This window comes from Lichenostomus cassidix, chromosome 18 (genome assembly GCF_008360975.1).
Source record: "Lichenostomus cassidix isolate B80296 chromosome 18, HeHo_3.0, whole genome shotgun sequence".
Classification (NCBI taxonomy): domain Eukaryota; kingdom Metazoa; phylum Chordata; class Aves; order Passeriformes; family Meliphagidae; genus Lichenostomus; species Lichenostomus cassidix.
Window position 1 is genome coordinate 11,812,389 of NC_139498.1, and position 22,766 is coordinate 11,835,154.

A 22,766-nucleotide genomic window follows, 5' to 3' on the forward strand; every position below is an offset into this window, starting at 1 on the left:
GCTTTACACAGAACTAGTCTTGAGTCACAATGTGTTTCTGAATAAATAAAATTTCACATGTTGCAGTTTGCTATTAGTTCATGAACATCCAACTTGCATATCTGCAATTGTAACTACAATTCACAAATATAAGCCATTGGTGAGAAACAGGACTAGCATAGGAGCCCTTTTTTGTCTGATTCTTCAAGAGTTTGGCTTATAGCTTAAACAGCCAAGTCAACACTCCACTCAGAAGTGTCAAAAGTAGAAGTGTTACTGCCTCCATTAACTGCAGTAACCAGAGTGTGAACATGAGAAGTGGAACGCTCACAGACAGAACACAGCTCGTTGGACATTGCTAAGGGAAGAGGTTAATGCGATTCTTGGAAAAAATATTCACCAAATGACACAAAGGTTTCTTTCTATTGAAGCATTCAAGGCATTAGCTGTGTTGTGCCACCTTCTGCCATTTTAATAGACTTTAACTTCTTAAATGTGTATAGAAAAGTAGCTTGAGTGCAAATAATCTGAATAAAGAGAATATCAATGCATTCCACAGCATGTTAAGTCTTATAGAATCCCAGAATGGTTTGGGTTGGATCACTGTAAAGATCATCTCTTTCCACCCTTCTGCCATGGACACCTTCCACTATCCCAGGGTGCTTCAAACCCCATCCAGTCTGGCCTTGGACACTTCCAGGGATGGGGCAGCCACAGCTTCTCTGGGCACCCTGTCCCTGGGCCTCACCACCCTCACAGGGAAGAATTTCTTCCTAAGATCTAATCTAAGTCTACTCTTTCGTAGTTTGAAGCCATTATATTGAAGGGTTTTGAGACAAGACCTGGAGCAACCAGGTCTTGTCTCAGAGCCAACTCTGCTGTGACCGGGAGATGGGTCATCACCTCTCCTGAGGCCCCTTTCAGCCTGGACCATCCTCTAAAGCTGCCTGTACAATGCTTCATTGGAAGCAAATTGTAAGTCCAGGTAAGCAAGAAGAAGCCCCAGCCCCACTCCCAGGCAGCCCCTGCTGAGGCCAAAGCCAAAGGACTGGGTAGAGAATAGAGCTCTAAGTTGCAAAATACTGCAGGAGCAGAATTGAACAAAGTCTACATGGCCATGAACTAGTTATTTAGAACATACTGTTCAAGGTCCTTTTTTCTGTTAAGATGAAAAACTATTCTTGTACAACTATGGAGATTTTTATGAGTAATTAGCACAGCAGATCCAGGAGCAGCCTAAGTTCATAAAACAGCCACTTTTTAGCAGGAGTGTGTGCAGTTCTGGGTAAAGGGTGATCAAACCTGTCACTTTGTAAAATGTAACAGGGCAGGACACTTGTCACCCTTAAGGCTGATCTCCCTCAGCTACTGCAGCTCATACCAGAGTTTTATTTAAATTAATCTGCAGGAAAATTAAATACACTATCTTAAAAAGCAAGGGAATAAATCACACCCAAGAGGAAACCAGGAAAAGCTGCTGCCGCTTCAGTGTGTGAGCACATGAAATTTTTCCTCATCAATGACTCAAATCCTATTTATAAAAGGAAACTCAATATCAGCTGTTATTATAATGCAGACCACAAATATGCTCAATGAGTTTAACACTGCTGCCCAAGTATGAAGAACATCTAAAGCTGTTTGTATTTTCAAACAGGACTTGAGGGGTCAGAGGAGGGAGGAGGACATGTGGGCAGGCAGGAGGATGGATGGCACTCAGTTTGTGCTTGTGTTTGGGTCTACTCTTGTTTTTGCAACAGGATGTCTCTGATCACACTATGAATAGAGAGTAAGGATGGTTACATCTCATTGCTCAGAGAGAACATTTTTTCAGAGCCTTACAAATTAAATAGGACATTGTACAGCAAGCAGCACCACCAGGTGTTGTTTGTCACAAATCTCCCAACAGTATCAAATGATTTCCTGGGTGTACCAGAGGTAGGTTTGGGGCTGGAAAACAAGGTAAATATGCTGTTGTCCCTACATTCAGCAGCCCCAGCTCTGCAGAGTCCTTCTGTGTCATTGCTTTTATGGATTGTCCAGCCCAAATACACAAAATATAAAGCAGGAGCACGCTGAGCCCCTAAGTAATTGTCTTAGCCATCAAGATGATGCAATACAGAGACTTCACAAAGGATGGAGGAAAATTACTTTTCCAAATCCCATCCTTCCAGAGATCTTTGCAGAACTGGCTCCTGGCTCACAGGGAGTAATGCTGGCAGGCCAAAGCTGCCCAACCGAGACACTTCTTGAATGTCATCAGTAAGAGAACAATACTGTCTCCAGCCAGACCTCCACACTCCACAGAGCAGCCCTGACCACAGAGCCTTTCTTTGAAAGCTACTGAGGTTCCTCATCAGTGCAAAAGGAAACTGCAATTCCTCAGCAACTCATAGAAAAGGGTGAGATGTAGGACTTTGGGAGCCACATGAATGTGTATGTAGGGAAAGGAACCCCTGAGACAGGGACTTTTGTTTTCTCAAAGTGAAGGCTTCAGGCAGAAAGGAAAGGAGAAATGTTGGAAGCAAGATCAGTTAGAACAGACATCTGGACTTAACCCTAAATAAACTGGGGGCAGAAGCTGCAAACAGAGGCCACAAAGCGAAACACACAGGAATAATTTCTAAACACACGAGAATGGTTTCTCTACAAAAGCTTAACATTTCCTAATGAGCCAGCTCTGTGAATTATCTTATCTAAAATGGAGACACCAGCTCATCCAGGGACTGCATGATGCAGTAACTCCAAGAACCTCTCACTGGGGTTACCAGTTTGATTCTGGCCCACATTCAAAGCATGTAAGAATTCTCTTTGTGATGGCACAACCTCTAGAAAAACTCAGTGGCTTCAGTGCAATTTTCAGTGGGCAGGAGTCACATCAAAGCCACCACTGAAAGCCTTTCCAAGGAGGTGCAGAGCTAACATGATGGAGAGTTAACAGCCTTCTCTCTTCAAAAGGGATCTCAAGCTCAGGACAAAAACTGCTACCCGTATTGTCCAGTTCTGTAACAAGGACTATGCCAAATCAATACAAAGCAAGGAAAGAAAGAAAAAAAGAGAATATATTTACAAACAGTGCAAATGAAGATGGATTAGAAAATGAGCACTGGATAGCACAGATGTTGTAGCAAAGCAGAATTAGAAAAGCAGCCAAGTATTTCATTAAATGAAGCCGCTAAAGACAGGAAAATGTCAAAACTCAAATGTCAGACAAATTTAGGGCAAGAACTCCCCAAACTCCTTGGATTCTTTCCCAGAGCCAAGACACCAGTCTCTTATGTACCATTTATCCAACCCTGTCTCACCTAGTTTTGACTGGTTGTAGCATAACCATTTACAGGTTTTATTTAATCAGCCAGGAAGGAGAGAGTTCAAGGAACACCATGGAATATGTCACAAAATACAACAAGGTTAGATCACTTGCACTGGATTATTCTCCTCTGGCACACTGCAGAAGAATCACCCCAGTCAAGGTCTGTATGTTCCGTGGTCTACAGGGAGTGAGAGCAGCATTTTTCAAGGGAAGTGACACTTTCAAGAACTTTAAATTAGCTGTTGACAGGCAGGTAGATAGATTGATGAGTGATTGTCCAATGTCTCCAACATTACCATTTTGTGGAAAAAGCAAATATGAAAGGGGAGGAAGTAAAAAAATCCATGAAATACGGGTTTGCCAATCTGTGGTGCAGTCACATGACAGTGAAGTTCATTTAAGGACACTGGAAATAGAAAATAAATTGCTTTCTCTGAATCAAAAGTTGACAGTAAGTTTCCTAGTTATATTTTGACTCCGGAAGCAGTGCAAGCCATGCTAGCAGACGTTGATAAAAATAAAAAAATAATAGTAAAAAAAATCCCCACATAATTTTTCTTCGTAATAAGTGTTCCTTCTCTCAGGGCCTAAAGACCACATGCAAGGGAGGCAGAAGTGCAGGTCCCCTGAACCACACAATTAAGCCTGACTTACTATATATACAACAGATGCCCTCACCACAGTGGTCCCTAAAATATGTTTTTAAATAAAATTAACTCAACTTGTGAATCTCCAATTAGCACCGCCTTTGACAACCATTTACAAGTTTATTGAAGCACTCTAACTATTTACCATGGGGGTGAATTTACCCCCCAAGGTTCGCTTGACTATTTTGTCTCAATTTTCTTGTAATTTCATCTATCATGGCTTTTTTCAGTCCTCCAAATGTGATGGATAAAACACAGAAATAAATATGACCAACTGTTCACAGAAGCCTAAGGGAAAACATAATTTTGTCATAAATAATCCTTGGCAAAAATCATGGAAATGCAATACTAAAATCGTTTATGAATTGGGCCTTCAGTTTCAGTTTGCAAATAAGTCAGAGGTTTTTTGTTGATGCTCTTTTTCACTTTGCTTTTTTAGCTTCCAAGCAGCCTTTGAGAAACTGAACTGATACATAATCAAGAAAACAGAGGCAATGGAGGACTTTTTTTTCTTTTTTAGGAAATTCCTATGCTAATGAAGGGCTTTTTTCAGTGGGACGGGGAGGAATTTACTTATTGATGATGACAAACCATAATGACAAATTTTTATATTAATTTGCTAAGATGCCACAATTTTGAGTTTTCACCCAGCTAAACATGTAGAAGCAACATATATTTTTTGTGTTTGTTCTCAGATGGGAAATTTTTAAGATTTATTATTACAAAACACAAGTTCAGTGGAACATAACTGCATGCTGCCACACTATGCATGTAGTCATCACATATGAAGAAAAATGTAATATGAGGGGAAATTCTTTCGTATTGAGAAATTCAGTATTTTACAGCTGATTGCCCAAACTCCTCACATGAAAGTTATAGATGTGAAGAAATCACAATGAACAAAGAGGTGCATTTCTTTCCTAAGTGTTTTGTCTCAAAGGTGTGTATTGCCTTACCTGATCTGTCCTCGCACTAGTGGTCTGTTTTTAGTCCTGTTCATATTTGAGTCAAATGGAACCTCAAAGAACTGTAATGAAAAAAAAAAAAAAAGTAACAATCAGAATGAAAGGATACTGGAAATCATGCCATGCGTGGAATGTCCTGTCTGCATCTGCAGGTGCTTTAATCTCTGTTTTTGAAGGTTCAGGGATACAATGAAAATGGTAAATGGGTTTTATGGAGCTTCGATAGCCAGCATTGATGCTTTTGGCATCCCCTTAGAAAGAAAATTACCCAGAGGACAAAAGTAGTTTGCACAAGACCCCAAAAGTTCATAATTTGAAGTACAGTTTGATTCCAAGTTCTTTCCTCCACAGGTCTTACACAGCTTCTAGTCATACACAATTATATTTGCATACACATACATGGAATCATGGAATCATGATGGTTGGAAAAGATCTTTAGGATCATCCAGTCCAACCAGCACCACCATTGTGTTGTGTTCACCATTAAACCACATCTTCAAGTGTCACATCCACAGGTTTCTGAACACTTCCAGGTATGGTGATTCCACCACCTTCCCTGGGCAGCCCCTTCCAATGCCTGACAAACCTTTCAATGAAGAAATTGTCCCTAATATCCAATCTAAACCTCCCCCAGCACAACTTGAGGCCATTTCCTCTTGTACTGTCCCTTGTTCCCCCATCTGGCTGCCCCCTCCCTGTCAGGGAGTTGTGCAGAGCCAGAAGGTCCTCCTGAGCCTCCTTTTCTCCAGGCTGGGACCCCCAGCCCCCTGACCCCCAGTTTTATATTAATACAAACATAATACAAAATGTCCTTGCAAATGTTGCACTTCTGGTCTTTAAAAGACAAACGCTAAGGCTTTTTTCATTATCACCTACCTTCCCAGCACCTATAAGCCACCCCAAAATCAATCAACTCTACTGGAAAACTGAAAAACACTACTGGAACAGCTCTGAGCCTCCAGTTGGAGCAGGAGGGAGTGAACACACTATACAGTGTTATTTCATGTCACAACTCAATCTGACTTTAAACATGACCTATGGGAAAATACAGGCAGCACCATCTGCCTGCTTAGAATTCCTTCAGGCTTCTGCAGGATCTGTTTTATAAGAATATTACTAGAAAAGCTGAACATACTTTGCCATCCAGACAAATCTAAAGCCATTCAGTTTTACATGTGCAAAACAATAATACAAGTAATCAGCAGAGATTTACTCACAGAAGGAGCAGAATGTATTTACAGAAAGAATAGTTTCTATTGATGTTACATCTGATGTTTCAGGGCAGGATCCCAATTATCATGGATATGCAGGAAAAGTCCCATAACAAACCATAATTCCAGTCAGACTGACAGTGAGCTCAGTGTAGCCAAACTGCAGACAGATTTTACGTGATCATATGATAAATGACTACATAATAAAACCTATTCCAGCAAGTTGATTTAAAATTTTATGCTACAAATATGCTCAAAACATTTTCATTTTGACCGTGCCATGTTGCTGGTCCTGCTGTTTCCTGAGCACTCCCATGGGAATGCCAGGGGACAGAGACCACGGGAGCAGCAGGAACCTTGTCAGAGCCCTCCAGATGCACATCAGGGGAAAGATGCTCCATTTCCAGGCACATGGAGTCTCCCAGAACTACCTTTTTCATCTATTACCTTGACATAATGATTATATAAGAACTGGAAATCTCTGCCTTCCAATATTATTATTATTATATTGATTATTTATTTAATTGATTATTATTTTATTATTATTCCTGAAGCAAACACAGGTTCCTCAGCCAGGAGTTACTCAAGAGAGAGAAGGGAGGGGGGGGGGGGGGGTTGGGCAGCCGGGCGGGCGGGCGGAAGGAAGGAAGGAAGGAAGGAAGGAAGGAAGGAAGTAAATTCATACATCTTCCACTTTGCCTGAGCTCTGTGGCACACCACTGGGCAGCTCCCACAGTGATTTTTAGGCAGCTGACAGGGAATTTCTCATTCATTATTTGCTATGGCTGATGTGCAGTGGTCAGGGTCACTCCCAATGACCACCAAAATGGGTGGAGACCCTGGTTTGGAAGAAAAGCATTGAGGGGTCCTTGCTCTCCACCTCATGCTGGGGAGATAGGTCAGATCTTCTCAGCTACAACACTAACTTGGAGGTGTTGGATATTTCACAAAGAACCTTTATAAGATACATACACAAGTTTCTTCAGAGCAGGGAAAGCACCCCATTTGGATCTGAAACCAGTGATTGCTTCTGACAGCTCAGTGTTTTGCTAATGGTTTGTTTCACTGTTATATTTCAAAAACAATTATGGTAAATTAAGAAAAAAATGGCATTTGACATCAGACTGGTAGAGAAATACAAGGGAAAAATTCTGTAGGGGAAAAGTCTGTTCTCCAGAAAATATGTGGCCTGTGATTACTTTTTTGTATAAGTCACAAGTTTTATTTCTACTTGCAAAGTTTGACTGCTTTGAGTAACTTCCAGTTTAAACTTGTGCATGTGAGGAGATTTTGGCTCATTTGACAGCATTGAAGCTTATGCATAAAGGTATCCATGTGCAATGGATAAAATCAAAATAATGCGCAAGTTCTAAACTCAATGTGTCTCAGACATGAAGTGGCTAAAATGAATAACAGTTTTGGATAGTCAACACCTGAAAGACTTTAAACGCATGCAGTTGGGTTATTAAAATAAGCTGATGATGCCATCCCTAGTGTATCAAATATTTCCATATATTTAATATAGTAGTCAACCTCTGAACAGAATATAAACTTTGAACAAGAATCTCCTCTGCTGACTTAAGTAGTCAAAAATGTCTGTGTCTATTGTATACAGACATGGCTTCCCCTGAAATTAATATTACAGCATGACTTAAGACTGAATATTTTTGCTTTTTTAAATCTGAGAATTAGAATAATCTGTTACTGTCAAGCATATGCATGGAGCTGTATTTCCAACTGAACTACACTTAAAAAAAGACTTTTATTTGCAATGGCCTAGATTCCTTCACTGAGCTAGTTGCTATTACATGTCAGCAAGATGTCATTTATCAAACTTTTACCATTTTGCTCCCAGATGTTCAGAAAAATTCTCTCTCAATTTGAAACAATTTCCCCCTGATATTCTAGAAAAAACTTAAAAAGCCATGCACATCAAATATCATTCCATAGGAACAAAAGACTAAAGTCAAACACACTATCTCACAGCCAGGCCAACACAGTCCTCTCTGATTCAGCAAACGGTAAATCCAGTAAGATGAATCCTAGACAAATAAATATTTTAGAAGCACTCAAGAGGTTTTCTCCTCAGGAAGTCTGAATGCATCGGTTCAGCTGGACATGGCAGAGCATTATCTGCCCTCAGTATCTGGGAAACTAGCCACCAAAAGGGCAGACTGAGAGTTAAATCTACAAAAAGCCCTGAGTGACAAAACTCAGCAACAGCTCTCAAGAACCTAACCTAAATTTTCATCAGTATGCATGAACATTTAAAACATGATGATGGAAAAAAAAAAAAAATCAGGCCAGCCAGTACTCTGTGGTGAATTTCTCTGGCAGACTTGTCATGCTTTTTGTGGAGATCTCATCTTGTTAATATACAGTAATTATATCTTAAACATTTCCCAATTCTTAGCATAGCTCTCACATTACTGCTCAGAGCTGTTTACACCCATAGGCTTTCTGTCCTCCAGCTTCTTCACACTGGTTTCCACTTTGTTTATAAGTGAAATGGTTAAAGAACATTTAATTTCAAGGTACCTCTTGGAACTAGCAGTATGTGCAGAGGATGGCTGAGCACTCAGACCTTCCGGAAGGCTAACAGATTAATAATTTCATTAAGGCTACAGCAAGAGTTCCGTAACAACACCTTGCAGATGCACATTACACTATGCTGGCACTTTGAGGACTAATGATAGGGAAATATGAGAATGTGTACTGTGCCTCTGCAGGCAACTTCTGATCCTTCCATCAGTTCATGGAATCACAGAATGTCCTGAGTTGGAAGGGACCCCCAGCAATTATTGAGTCCAACACCTGCCTCTGCACAGACACCCCAACAATCCCTCCCTGTGCCTGAGAGCATTGTCCTAACACTGCTGGAGCTCTGACAGCCTTGAGGCCATGACCATTCCCTAAGGAGGCTGTTCAATGCCCCAGCACCCTCTGGGTGTTGAACACCAAGACCACCTATTAAGTTTTCCGAGACAGTGGCCTGACAATTTTCAGTTAATTAGGCCAGGGGAGTCCTGAGCACATGCTGCATTTCCCATGCATAGTCCTGCAGGAGAGATAGTATCTACTGAATTTTGACAGTCCAACACCTTCACTCCTGTTCACACGAAAACACCAACGGAGTGCACTAAGAGGAACAATATGCCATAGAGTTTATTAAACAGATCAGCCACACTTCAGCTAATAAACATCTCTCATAGACCGCTTTGGATTTTGAGTGTATCAAGCACCAGCCTGACCCCTGGCCAGACCCAGCTCTAATCAGTGACATGTGGTGGAAACAGCAGCAGCTGAACAGGCAACCAGTGTGCCATGTATTGACATAAGATTTTACTCTAAGTCTAAACACATATTTACAGCAGAACGGATAATCCCAGGAGACTAAAGACAGAATGGAACCCTGCCATTACAAGACAATTTAATTCAAAGTAACTCTGAGGTCCTCCCATTGTAAAACCACCCCTGAATCCAAGCAGGCTTCCATGTGCTCTTTGCTATCAGAATTGCCCTGTGGATCTATATATTTCTCTTCTCTTCCCAAATGCGTTGTTCAGGTAAATCTTTAGCACTAATGAGTGAAGCAGTCACCTTCTCCTGCTGGGCTCCAAAATCCTCCCTGCTTTGTACCACATGGGGAGGTGGAGATGAGCTAGAGGTGATGGCCAAAGCTCCTCCTCAGCTAAAATCTCTTGCTATAGACCCAAGCAAACACTAATACAATATAAATAAAAACCAGTGCAGCTGCATGCTCCACAAGAGCACTTCACTGAATATCTACAGCCAGAGGTGAAACTGGGCTGTACAGGGCAGCCTATTGCAAATATTCTGGGGTTCTACCAATTCTCCTGAGCTATAGAAAGCTCTGATTGCCTTTGGTTTTCCTTGGTATTGCCCAAGAGCAAACAGTTAACCAGAAACACCACAGAAACACACGCTGAAAACCAAAAAGGTGCATCAATCAAGGAGGAGCAGGTGGACCAAAACTGTGTGGAAAGAACAGTGGCAGAGCAAACTGTGGATACCTGGGCAATAACCTGCGGTTTCCTGGGAAAGTGACATCCAGAAAGCCATTCCTCACAGCTGGCCATGCAGCCTACAAATTCATCAGGTTTCAGCACAGCTTTTCACATGAAGTTTCCTGGTTTTTTCATGCAGCCAAAGGAAAGTTGCTGTAAGCTGGAAACACACTAAGAAGCCTCGAGTTCTTTCCTCTGAGACTGTTCTTCCTCTCTGTATTACCTAATTAGTTCTACTCCTCATGTTTTTAGTGATTTATCTTACGTTGTCATAAAGTAATATATAATTACATAAATGGAGAAGAAAAACATAACATATAATTCATGGTAAATAGGATCAAAGTCAAGATTGTTATTATAAGTTTGCTTCTGGTTTCCTTTCAATCACTTTTATATGAAAACAAGAAAGAATAATTAAAGCATATTACAAAGGTCTTTTTACTCAATTGTACACAGATGTGACTTAAAAAAAAAGTGGAGGGAAGGATTTTCAAAAGCACTCATGTGCTGATCTAACACAATTCTCACTGAAGTCAAAGGCAGCTTGACTTCAGTGAGAGCACAGACAGACCAACACTGAGTGATTCTGAAAATCCCACCCTAATTGTACAAACAAGGGAAGGCTTTGGAGACTGCTAGCTTGGAGACTGTATATTTAAGAATCATAAAGGGCACACAGCACCTGTTTGTCTTCAAGATATGAAAATAAAGCAAGGCAAATATTTTAAGGATTAGAAATAGCTTTTTTTTCTTTTTTTTTTTTTTAAGGCAGTATCTGGAAACCCTCTGGCTCTGAAGTTCCTTGTCTTACTATAGAACTGCTTTAATATTTTCAATTTCAAAGAGGATTCTTATTAAAAACAAGATTGATGCAAGCCTGAACAATGTTACTTACAGATAGAGGAGGGCAGCTAAACCCCACACTGTCATGTCCCACTGACCTGGAAAGGTCCGCACTGTAAAGGATCTACCACAGTTTATTATTTTTTTTTCCCCACAAAAGACACATTCCTCTCACTAGTCAGCGTTTAAAAGCCCATTGCGCTGTACAGGGAATACAACAGGAGAAAACTGCTAATAAAATGTTGATACCTATGACTTTAGAGATTTTCAGGATGGAGAAAGCAGACTCACAGACTCACTGGTATGCACCAGTCTGACCCACTGGACTAACAACGTGTCATGCCAGCTCTGCTTTTAAGTGCTCAAGAGGTGATGTTGTTATTCCCTCAACCACTCACAAGTGTTGCTTTCTGAGGATTCCCAGAGACACTCACTGTCCCCAAAATGGGGCAGTTTTTAGACTTTACATGGCATATAGTATTTCAGTGTCCTTAACTGGCAGCAGTGGCAAGAGCCATCAGCACGCCCGGCACAGTGCCCTGTTTTTGTTTTCAGCTCATCCAAATCCTTTTAGTGCCTCTGACCAACAAAACAAGTGGTCACTGAGCTCTTGCAGCTTGGGCCCCTTCCTCAACACTTTGGCCAAACAAGATCCTCTGCTGGTACCACAAGTGCCATTACATGGAGCTTGAAAATCTCACGGCTGTGATAACGTGGAGTGTCACAGCCACGTGTTCCTAAAGCTGCTGCTGCATCCATGGGGCTTGTCACAGCAATGAGGGGTCAGGATAGAGGAGAGGCTGACAGAAACATCCTGAAATACACTGCTGGTAACTAGAGAAGCCCAGCTGGATAAGCCACTGGCTCTGCAGGTATGGATGTGCTTGTAGCACTCACCTGGGGAAGAGCAGCAAGGGTGGAAGGAAAGACCCTGGGACTGCATGTGCTCAAGCATGCTGCAGGGACCAAGTAATTAATAATAATTAAGTGTCACAGAATGGTTACAGAATCTCGGCCGTGACTCTCTGGAAGTCCTGACTATTGTGCAAGCAGAACCAGGAGCTGCCTAAGTAGGCCTTTCAGGCCATCTAGGCCGCAGTAGCAAGACAAATGTAAGTTGTGCAGACAGGATAAGAGCAAGTTATGCAGATGGGACAGGAGCCCAAGGACAGACCTTGGGGCTTTTGGGGGGAAAACCGTAGAAAGTACTGGTGGGAACTTGTAGTTAAAAGGAATGCAGAGTATCCTAAAATAGCAATAGTGGAATTCGAATTGTATCTTTTGTATTTAGCCAATGAAGTAGTGCCTAAGCAATTGTAACAATATATAAACCACGCTCCCTGTAAAATAAACGAAAGCCTGCTCATTACTCATATTGAGTCTGTGATCTCGTCTTTCCCCTCGTCGCAATTGAGGAGTACATGTCATCTTCAGTTGTACAAATAACTTCACAAGTTAAATAACATGGCATTTGCACCAAAATTCTTTATCTACTTTACTGCACATAAAAAATTATTCTTGTCTTCATCTTTGAATCAAGCTTTCTAGTACCAATGCAAGAAAAACCAGCTCATTTAATCTCATTTGTTCAATGCATCTGATGCCCAAGGCTTGAAATGGGAGAAAAGACATGAATCTCCTGGTTAAGTAAATGAGAAATAGGTCAGATGACTACCCATGAGCCTGGCTCTTCTCACTAAAATCATATTTTGCTAAGAAGATAGCATAACAAAAATGAAATAATAATAAAAATAAAACCAGGCCCTTATAAGCTGTTCAATTTTGAAAACTGCTGACTTCATGACCCACCTAACTTGTGTATTCCCAAGGCTTCACAGAGCTCTGCCACTGCTTCAGGGGAAATGAAAGCTGGATACCACAGATAGGCTACACCTCCTGTGATCCACCTTGGAGAAATAACTTCCATGGGAAGGAATACTGCTTTCCAGCCAGCTGCCAAAGACTTCCAATAACAGTGTACATGTAGTTTAGCACACAATTAATGCATCCACAAACAAAGCTCCTTACTCCAAGCCTTCTTCAAACCCTTCTTCCAGGAGGACGCTTGCCCATCAATGCTTTTGGGGTCCTTGATTAAAGGAGGCAATTTCCAAGTGCAGGACACACTGCATCGAGTATCTTCCCATGCTTTCAGATTTTGTTGCCTTCAGGTTCTTCCTTTTGATTTCAAAATGAAAATTGCTAAAAAATGTGTTTCAGTTAGATAAACACCTCATGCCCTTTCCTTATGCTCACCCAACCAACTGCACCTACAGAACAACCTGATCTTGCCAAAAATCAGCTAATTTTCCTCTGGGTCTTTCCATTTTTTGATCTGTGTCACTGGGTCAGGTCACCCTGGGCACAAAAAGAGGAGAGGGAAAGAATGAAGCTGTGACTCAGCTCCCACCACTGTCCTCGTGCATCATGTAGCCCAGGGGACAAGCAGCACCCACTGAGAGGTTGAAGTGTTTTTACTCTCCAGGGTCATGGAGACAAGGCACTGAAGCAACATTCATCTGTGTTGTGCTGCCCTGGAATAAGAAAGAAAAACTTCACCTCCTCACACACACGTCAACAACTGAGCTCTGATCACCCCACATCCGCTCCCTATTCCTGCAAGTTTTTAGTGATGAATTATCATTATTAAACAGATGTCAAAGGCAACTGACATCTGTAATATGGTTTCTTCAGAAACTATTGTATTACTATGTATTTTAGGAACCATTACTAGAATTGAAGAAAAATACTACCTTTATGCCTTACCAAAATATTCCCTGAATTACTTTGCAAAGACATTTTCTTCAAGAGATTCCTCTGCATTAAATCATATTTGTCATGATGCCAGCATGCCATGAGTGCAACGTATAATTTAAAAAACAAACAAAACTTCAAATAACAATCTCTTCACTGAAGATAGGAATTGCACAAGGTCAGTATCTGGTTTAAGTTACTATATGTCCTAAAATACACCAGGCCAAGTCCTCTGGACACAGTGCAGCTGCTTTGAGCAATACTGCAGATAAAATCTGATACTGAAGATGGCTTAGACAAATTCCTGTGGTGGAATAAAGCTGTTACTCAGGAACCCTTGGGGAAGTATTTCTGCTGCTCAATGCAGTGCTTAAGTCAAGCAGGAGATCCTAGAGTGAACTAGGAGACACAAATCTCCTCCAGAGAAGTGAGAACAGAGGCAGGAGCTATGAAGCTTTTATTTCTCCCTGGTATATACAGCAGGATCCTGAGCTCCTGGCTTTAGCCAGGGCAGTTGTAGAAGGAGCAGGTCACTCAAGAGCCCTCCAGACCATCAATATCAGCTCCTTTTCAGTCCCCTGTGACTACTAGAGAGCTGTAAAATCAAGCAGCCTCACTGTGCTCTGCTCTTGCCCAGGAGATTAGAGCAGGGAAGTAGGAAGGCAAGATTTAAATCACTTCCACACCTCTCCTGGCTCCAACCCATGTGTCCCAGATTCAGGTAATTTTAATCAGCTTTTTATAAATTGTCGCTCCAATGCTAAGAATACTAATCCACCACAATGTGCTTCCTGCCAGGAACCTGAATATTAATTCATAAACTGTTCTCTTATATCACATGGAGATGTGTTGGTTTTAACTGCTCATGGCTGACACGTCCTATTAGCAAGGTTTTTCCTTCTTACAAGACGGACAAAAGTAGCATTGTACATACAGCAACAGACTTGCCTGCTTTGGGGTTGGCAAAGGTTATTTCTGTAGGTGCATACAAATAAATTACTTGTTCAAAGTATCTTTTCTTTTTGGAAAAAAAATAATTTTTATACTTGAAGTTCCTGGCACCTGTGAAAGAGAATTTGCTTTGGTCTGGCTGTATTTGGCAAAATGAAAATCTACAGCTCCTTCTGGCCAAAATATTAAAAACCTCAAACCCCCAAAACCCACCATGGATGAAATGCAGGAATGCTGTAATAGAGTCGGTAAAAAAGTTTAAATGTGAATCAGGGTGCAAAGTGGCATCAACCTTTAATGACATGCCTGAGCAACACAGCACGCTAGCATTGTCCAAATGTCACAGAGGTGACCCACTCCACTTACCCACAGCTCAAACCTCTTCATAAAATCATTCCTCAGGAATTATTCCTTTTAAATATTAGGAGTTGATATCAGGGAGAGCTTCAAGTCACATTTTTATACACAGCACACTTAGGGAATTGATCGAGTCTATAGAAGATTACTAATATGCCCTTTACAACAAAATTTAAACCAAACTTTTTCCTGTTGCTCTGATGTAGGAAAAGAGAGCAAGGGAATCCTGTGGGGGACTTTACGATTTACACTGCACTGGCAGAACAGCTTCATCACTCCCACATCACTTCAGCACATCCACTGTGTGCTCTCAGAGCCAAAAGGAGTCCAGTTTCTAATATACTGAAGAATTTTAATTGTTAGGGGAGAATCACAGGCACAATGATGAGTGCAATGTTGTAAATGCACTCATATGACAACAGTTTTGTTTAGTTTTAAATCTTGGCAGTAAAGCGAGTTAAAAGAAATCACTCTCTTCCATCTGTATAGAACCTAACAGAAAGCTATTGATGTATTAATAATTTATTTTTTATCTTTTTAATTTCACAGATCTGTGATGTGGCAAGACACCCGTGCGGTATTTTCAAGACGTTCTCTCCTCCTAAGGCTATCACAGCTCTGCAGATCAAAAGACATGGAAGAGATAATCACAAGTATCTATGTATAAAGATTCTAGTCAAGCCTAAGAATTTTGCCCATAGAAGTTAGTTTTGGTAAGGGATTTTTCTTCATTAAAACATGTTTTTATGCAGAACATGTAGAACTGCCAAATAAAGTAACAAGGTACAATATAATAACAAATATCCAAGGTGTAGCTAATCACTTAGCACCAGCTTTGCAGTAAAATCCAGTAACCATCTTCTTTTCTAAAAGCAAAATGAACAAACTGGGACCATCACTATGCTCTTCTGTTGAGGGCTTGATGACAAACCTGTACACTGAGAAGTCACATTACAAAGACATCTCAAACTCCTAATTAGGTCTCACCTTTCCTTCCCCTTCATTAAGAATGAAAGTGAAGCAAGTCTCATGATGATCCACTGGAAAGCACAAACACCCAAACCTGTTGCAGGGGCATCACACCATCCATCTTTCTAAAGCTGTTGAGAAATGTTTGTCATTCCAGTACTGCTTGCATCTCCAAATGCTAAGATAACACACCCATCAATCTCAGCTAGAGTTAAAAGAGGAGTTGAAAAATAAATAGTTCTGAGTCACGTTACTAAGAGGGATTACACACACTATTAATTTTAGCTTGGAAACCAATTAAGACACCAAATCAAATTACCTCCCTTCCCTTTAAGGTATAATGACCTATTCACTTGGGTAAATTTATTTATTTTGTGACAGTGATCCTTTCAAAAGCCTTAGAAGCTTAAACAACATTAATTTTAATCTGACTTCTGGCAACAGGAAGATTTTTGCCAAAAGGCAGTCAAAGATATGGACAAAACAGGATCATTCTCTCTAGGCTATTCTTAAAATAAAAGCATAACAAGAAACATAATGACATATGAGCAAGACTTATCCTAAGCACTTTATGAGCATCATTATGTTGGAATTGGTGCTTTCCAGTTAAAACCTGGGGTGGCTTTTGTCCCCTTCAGCCCCACTGCAGCTTCCGGCTCACAAGTGCTGCTACAGCAGCATTTCACCACATCAAAGTGAGTGTGTAAAACTGCACACAAGAAAAAGGTTATTAAAGCAGGAACTCCCTGCCCAGCCAAAGGGTTCAAGCTCCTGCAGCTCATGCCATGGATATTACTGGAGCAGTGAACTCCCAGCGGTTTTTAATATTGATACGGAAATGCCACTCTTGTCAGATTTGTCTTCCAGGTGCCTCAAATGTCACCTTTGTTTGCTAAGTGTTAGTCCAATATGAAATTTCCTGAGTATCTATTGGGAAAAAAAAAACCAACCCTGCACCTCAGTGGCCTGAATTTCCCTAGGTGCCAGTATCCATCCGAGAGCTCCTGCGGGGACTATTTCCAGCTCCTTCCTGTTGGTGCCACCATAGGGATATGGAAGCTTTCACTGCACAGGTCTTGCTAAAGCTGGACAGTTGGAACTAGTGCTTTGTACAACCACAAGGAAAAAAAAGGAAAAAATCATCTGAATTCAACAGGAGACTTGACTGAGGCACTTTGTGCAAGGTGTTAAAGCCAGACTGCACCATGGGAGTCCTGGACATTGTGTTCACTTTCCATGAAACTAAACCCAGAATCACGAAAAGTCTTCTTGTGATAATGGAAGTGCATTATATTATCTCATCCTGGATCAGAACCTTTATTTAGGCAAGTGAGAATACATACATAAAGAAAGACATGGACTTCTTTAAAGGGCATGGAGTGACAGGACAAGGGGAAATGGCTTCCCATACCCAGAGGGCAGACTTTCACAGGATATTAGGAAGAAATCCTTCCCTGTGAGGGTGCTGAGGCCCTGGCCCAGGGTGCCCAGAGAAGCTGTGGCTGCCCCTGGATCCCTGGAAGTGTCCAAAACCAGGTTGGACATTGAGGCTTGGAGCAGCCTGGGATAGTAGAAGATGTCCCTGCCCATGGCAGGGATGGAACTGGATGGGCTTTATTGTCCCTTCCAACCCAAACCATTCTGTGATTCTGTGTAAGAAGAAGAAAACAAAGGACTGGAAGTCTACCATGAAGGTACCACTGACCATTGCTGTCAAGTAGAGGATAAAACAAAGAATTTAGTTTGCTTATCCCTGAGCCCACATCCATATGTGATGCCACCCAACACATATATGGATCTGTGAAAAATTATACAAAAATCAAAACATAAAAAGCTATTAGGTCTTCTGAAAAAAAGATTGTGAAATCAAATCACTTGCTCTCATGGAAACTCTTGAAATTAAAAAAAAATCATTATAAACCGAAACGCAAATAAACATTGCCATATTTCTATGACCAAAAATAATTGGTGAAACATCCACTTTTGACCAGATTTCAAGTTCTTTGGTGAGGAAAGTATGTGAAACACTAACTTTGAACATGAGAAACACTAACTTTGCAATTCCAAAACAAGCTTGTAACAAGAACAAGAAGTTCTCACTCCAAAATATAAGTACCCATAAAAGACATCACAAGAAAAAATCAGTATGCTTAAAAATTCACATCCTATTAAAATTCAAATGAACTTCCCTATGTAGGCAAGTACTTAGATGTATCCCTCCATTTAATTATGCTGTAGTTCCTGTGTAGACAAGTTCCAAGACGCTCTTACATGATAATCATTAAATATGAAGTGGCGAAATGAATTGCAACATTCAGTAATACTCCCTATGAACTAAGATTTACAGAGAAAGCATGAACTAAAATGATCAAAGCACATGGCCACTATATCTGCATGGAAAAAAAAAAAAGAATAAATAAATCATACATTGGAAATTATAAATTTCTGGGCACAGATATTTATATTACCAAAACTGCTGCAGAAGGTAATGCTCAGCCCACCTACTTATTTAATCCACTTAATAGAAGTATTAAAATTACAAAGAAATCTAAGTGCATTTTACAAGTCATTTAAACACTGAAGAAATCATGAAAATAACTGACAATTGTGTGACTTAGTAAATACAATTTTTTTTAGCTCTACCCTTGGGCACTTATCTAAAAAGTTGAGGTAAAACTCTCAGCTTCATTATATAAAAAAATTACAGTTTTGAAAAACAATGTGAAATTACACAAATAGCTCCAACTGTGGTCCCAGGACCAGCAACTAGAAAAATAAAAGAAGTGCCATGAGGAAAAAAGGGCTTTGCACCAAGTACTTTGTCACATTGGAACACTGGGCACCCACCCCCGTCACACTCCTTGGCAATGTCTCCCTGAATATACGGTCATACAAATAAGGTTTAAAATATATTTTCTAAACTAAACCATACCCAAGGCAGGTTTGGAAGATTGCTCATAGGCTTTACAAGCACTTCATTTACAGACCAGTGTACACATTTAGTATATAAATATTTATAACTTGGCAGCTCCCTCTCCCAACCTGCACAGGTTTTCTCCGTTTGGTTTCACCAGTGATATTCCTTCTGAATTTCCACATTTCCAGATGCTTTGCGCAGACAGCCTCGATGGAGATAGCTGTGCCTATTAGCAGACAAGCTGCTGACAACTAAGCTGAGCTTCTAAAAGCTAGCAGGCGGACAATCTAGCAGTGAGATCTGATAAGAGAGAAAGGAAATTCAAAGAAGGAGAGGGAGAGGGGCACGGTGGCCTGGAAATACCGAGATGTCACAGAAAGACCTAGTCAAGCCCCAAGCCTTTCCTTGAGGTATTACTCCTGTCATTCCGGAGTACTTCAGTCAAACCTCACCTTAGTCAACCACTGCATTGCCCAGCACCACTCAGTTCTTAGCAAACAAAGCCTTTGATTAAAGAAAGGAAAGATAATGGTTTCTCAAGAAGTTACAGTCTCCAAAACAAACCCTGTTTACAGATACAGAATTGTAGAATCACAGCATGGTTTGGAAGGAACCTTAAAGCCCATCTTGTTCCAACAGCCTGCCATAAGCAGTGATACCTATCTCTAGACAATGCTGCTCCAAGCCCCATCCAGCCTGGCCTTGGACACTTCCAGGGCTGGGGAGTCCACAGCCTCTCTGGGAAACGTGTACCAGGGCCTCACCATCTCCATATAGATATATTTTAAACTGGTTGTTCCTTCTGCTTGACTGTTCAAAATATGACGAAGACAAAAAAACCACCATTATTTAATTTTGCTGTATCCTCTTGTATTCCCTCCCCACAAATAAGAAGTAGATTATGATCTGCATTTTATAGAAGATACTCTTTTGGGAGAGGAAAAAAGGCAAGTGGGACCAGGCGATGTGTATACACACCTTCCCTAAAACTCTGAACACAGACCACCAGTATTTTCACTGTCACCAAGCCACAGAACTACAGGAAAGCAGCACAAAATCAACCCAAATATGAACCAGCAAGTTTGGCAATGCAGCTCCATCTCACCCCTGCAGGGCTCCACCTCCTCCCTTGCCTGGATTTCCATACTAGGCACAGTCCATGGTGACAGATTTGCAGAAATGCCACAGTCAGGCTTTGCCTCCTTATCCAGAGGACAAAAAGTAATCTCACTGTGCATTCTCAGCTTGTCTTTCCTTAATGTCACAGTTATCTATTTCTAAGGTAATATCAGGCTACACTTGGGTTTTATCTCAATACAAACTGGCTGGGGCAGGTCACTGCAACCATCACAGGCACACTGGGAGGTGCTCCTGCTCCTGCCCCAGCAAAGGCAAGTTCAGGCACATCATGCCCAGCCGAGCACTCACATCATTGCCACTTCCCCAAGGATGAGCCACACCAGTGCTGTGCCAGACCAGACAGTGGTTTTACTCAGACAGTGAGTTTTCTTTAGACAGCACTGGAATTCTTCCAGGCTAGATAAAATCTGAATTTTTCCACACAAAGAACTAAAATACTCATCAAAAATACAACACCTCATTTATATTCTGATGCGCCTCAGGCATTCCGTTTTGGCCACTGTTGAGACAGAATTTCTTTGTTTTGACCCCGAATGACTTTCCCAATGTATCTTACAGGTGAAGGGGGTTCCGGCTGCTGCCGTCCCACCCACTCCTTAATTAAAGATACTGAGGACTGACATAAACCATGTTGCAGACTAAAACTGGACTGTGATGCATGAGAAGTAAGTATGTGGATAGGTTTTGGATAACAGACTGCTGGCAATTATTTTGGTGTTTATTTAGAATCTTTAAATTGGTTTAAAATAGGTAACAAGAAGAATTGTTGCTTTTTAACAACGGTAAGAGGAGAGAAGAGCAAGGAAACACATTTGTCACTTCCAAACAATTGCCAGGAATTGTGGATCTCAATAGGAATGCAACTAATCAAAAGAATATTTTCTAAGTAACATGGAAATGCTGTTTAATCAGAATTATCTGAGTTCAAAGGGCCATGAGAAGCAGGAGTAGCACCCTTGTCCTGACACCCAGGGGCTGCTGCTCTCCCAGACATCAAGGCACTAACATAGAGCCAAGCTGCCTCCACAGTCAAGTTCATACAAATACCTTTTCCATGAACTAATCAAACAGGCATTTATCAGCTGAAAGAGGAATACGCAAACCTATAGGGTTTTATGGAGGAGTTTTTCCCTTCATAAAGAGTCCCAAAACTTTTAGTCCACAAGGTCTTAGATTATCAGGCTACAGCCAGACTAGTACAAAGCATCCTTCATATCTAGACCAAATGAAAAGATTAGCAGGACTGCCCCAGTGCTGATTACATGACACTTATACTATTTTTCCAGCAGATGCTTTCATAATCAAGTATCAAGTAGCGGGAGGCATTTTAACATTTATATCACCCTCACCTATGAAAACAACAAAATGTTTCTCTGCATTGAGAACTACCAAGTATTAAAAAGCATTCCTATGGCTGTAACAGCAACCTGTCAAGCTGTAATGAGAAATCTAGATTTTAGTGAAGGGGATCCCTTGCGAATGCCATGTATCGGCAAAGCAGAGCAGCAATCACATTATGCCTGCAACTACTACAGACATTTTATTGGAATAAGCAATAAAAGCCAACAAAAACCAACTTTTATTCTGATGAGCGATCACAGACTAATAGGCTTCAACTGCAATTTAAAATCAGATGGCACCATCAATCACTTGGGTCTCTGCAAGCAACAGTCGCGGCGCCTGAGAAGGAGGCACCAGGGATACCCTGGCAATGGATGAGATGGTAACTCTGAGCTACCAGGGAACAGGGATCCTTAGACACAGCAGTTGTGCTGATCTGGAAGATGTGCAAACCCCAAAACGTGACCCTGAGCACAAGAAAGGGGCTCAACAAAAGTTTCTCCAAGCTCCCAGTTTTTATGTAGTTAATTCCCTTGGTCCAGGCAGCTCCATCACCTCTTTGGACTGCAGAAACGTGACAGGTTTTAGCTGTTTGGAATAGTAATTGGTCCGCATGATGCAAATATATGACATTTTAGATTTACTTCAGGGCCACTCATAGGCAAAAAAATTCCCAAAATCTAGATTTCCAAATGGAATGAGTCTTTATTAGAGAAATAGCAGACCTATTAAACAACATTCATACTTTTATGGTAATTTCATCAAAAGACAAGACAACATGATAGGCTTTTAGGGAAAATTTTTGTTTTGAACAGCTAGGTGTAAAACTTGAGCAGGTCACTCAACTTTCCTGTGGAGGCTCAACAAAGAGGTGGTCAAAAAGGTGCTAAATAAGGGGATGGGGCTGCGCTAGCCCTGCAGCACAGGGAACTATGTGATACACAAGGGATCACTGGTTCATAAACTGCTAAGAAGTTTATGATAACTGGAAACCTTCATCTCATTTCCAGCTTAAATTTACACACAGCTAACTTCTGCCCATTAATTCTTTTGCCAACACTGCTCTCCAGCCACAGCAGGTCCTTCCCCTCCTGGTACTTACCCCGGGTATATTTATGGAGCAATCAGATCCACACCAGCTTCTGTCCTGCCAGGCCACACAAGCCAAGCTCTTTCAGCCACCTCTTGTAAGTCTGTCTCCTCGTTCCCTCCCACATCCCAGCAAGTCCTTTTCAGCACCTGTTTGCATTTGAATTAATTTTTCTTGCATATGGGAGATCAGAATAGTGCAGTTTTACAGATTACTATCTGCTAATGCCATTAATGGCTGGTTCCCAGCCTCCATGGAAATGCC

At 41.1% G+C, this 22,766-nt stretch overlaps 1 protein-coding gene across 1 annotated transcript in view; it reads right to left on the bottom strand.

Annotated features, from left to right (window-relative positions):
* Window positions 1–22,766, bottom strand: part of COX10 (cytochrome c oxidase assembly factor heme A:farnesyltransferase COX10) — a 111,127-nt gene that overhangs the window by 35,968 nt on the left and 52,393 nt on the right. The window contains exon 5 of the mRNA XM_085078042.1: window positions 4,893–4,963. Within this exon, the coding sequence (XP_084934168.1) occupies window positions 4,893–4,963 (71 nt within the window). The remainder of the gene's footprint in view (window positions 1–4,892; window positions 4,964–22,766) is intronic.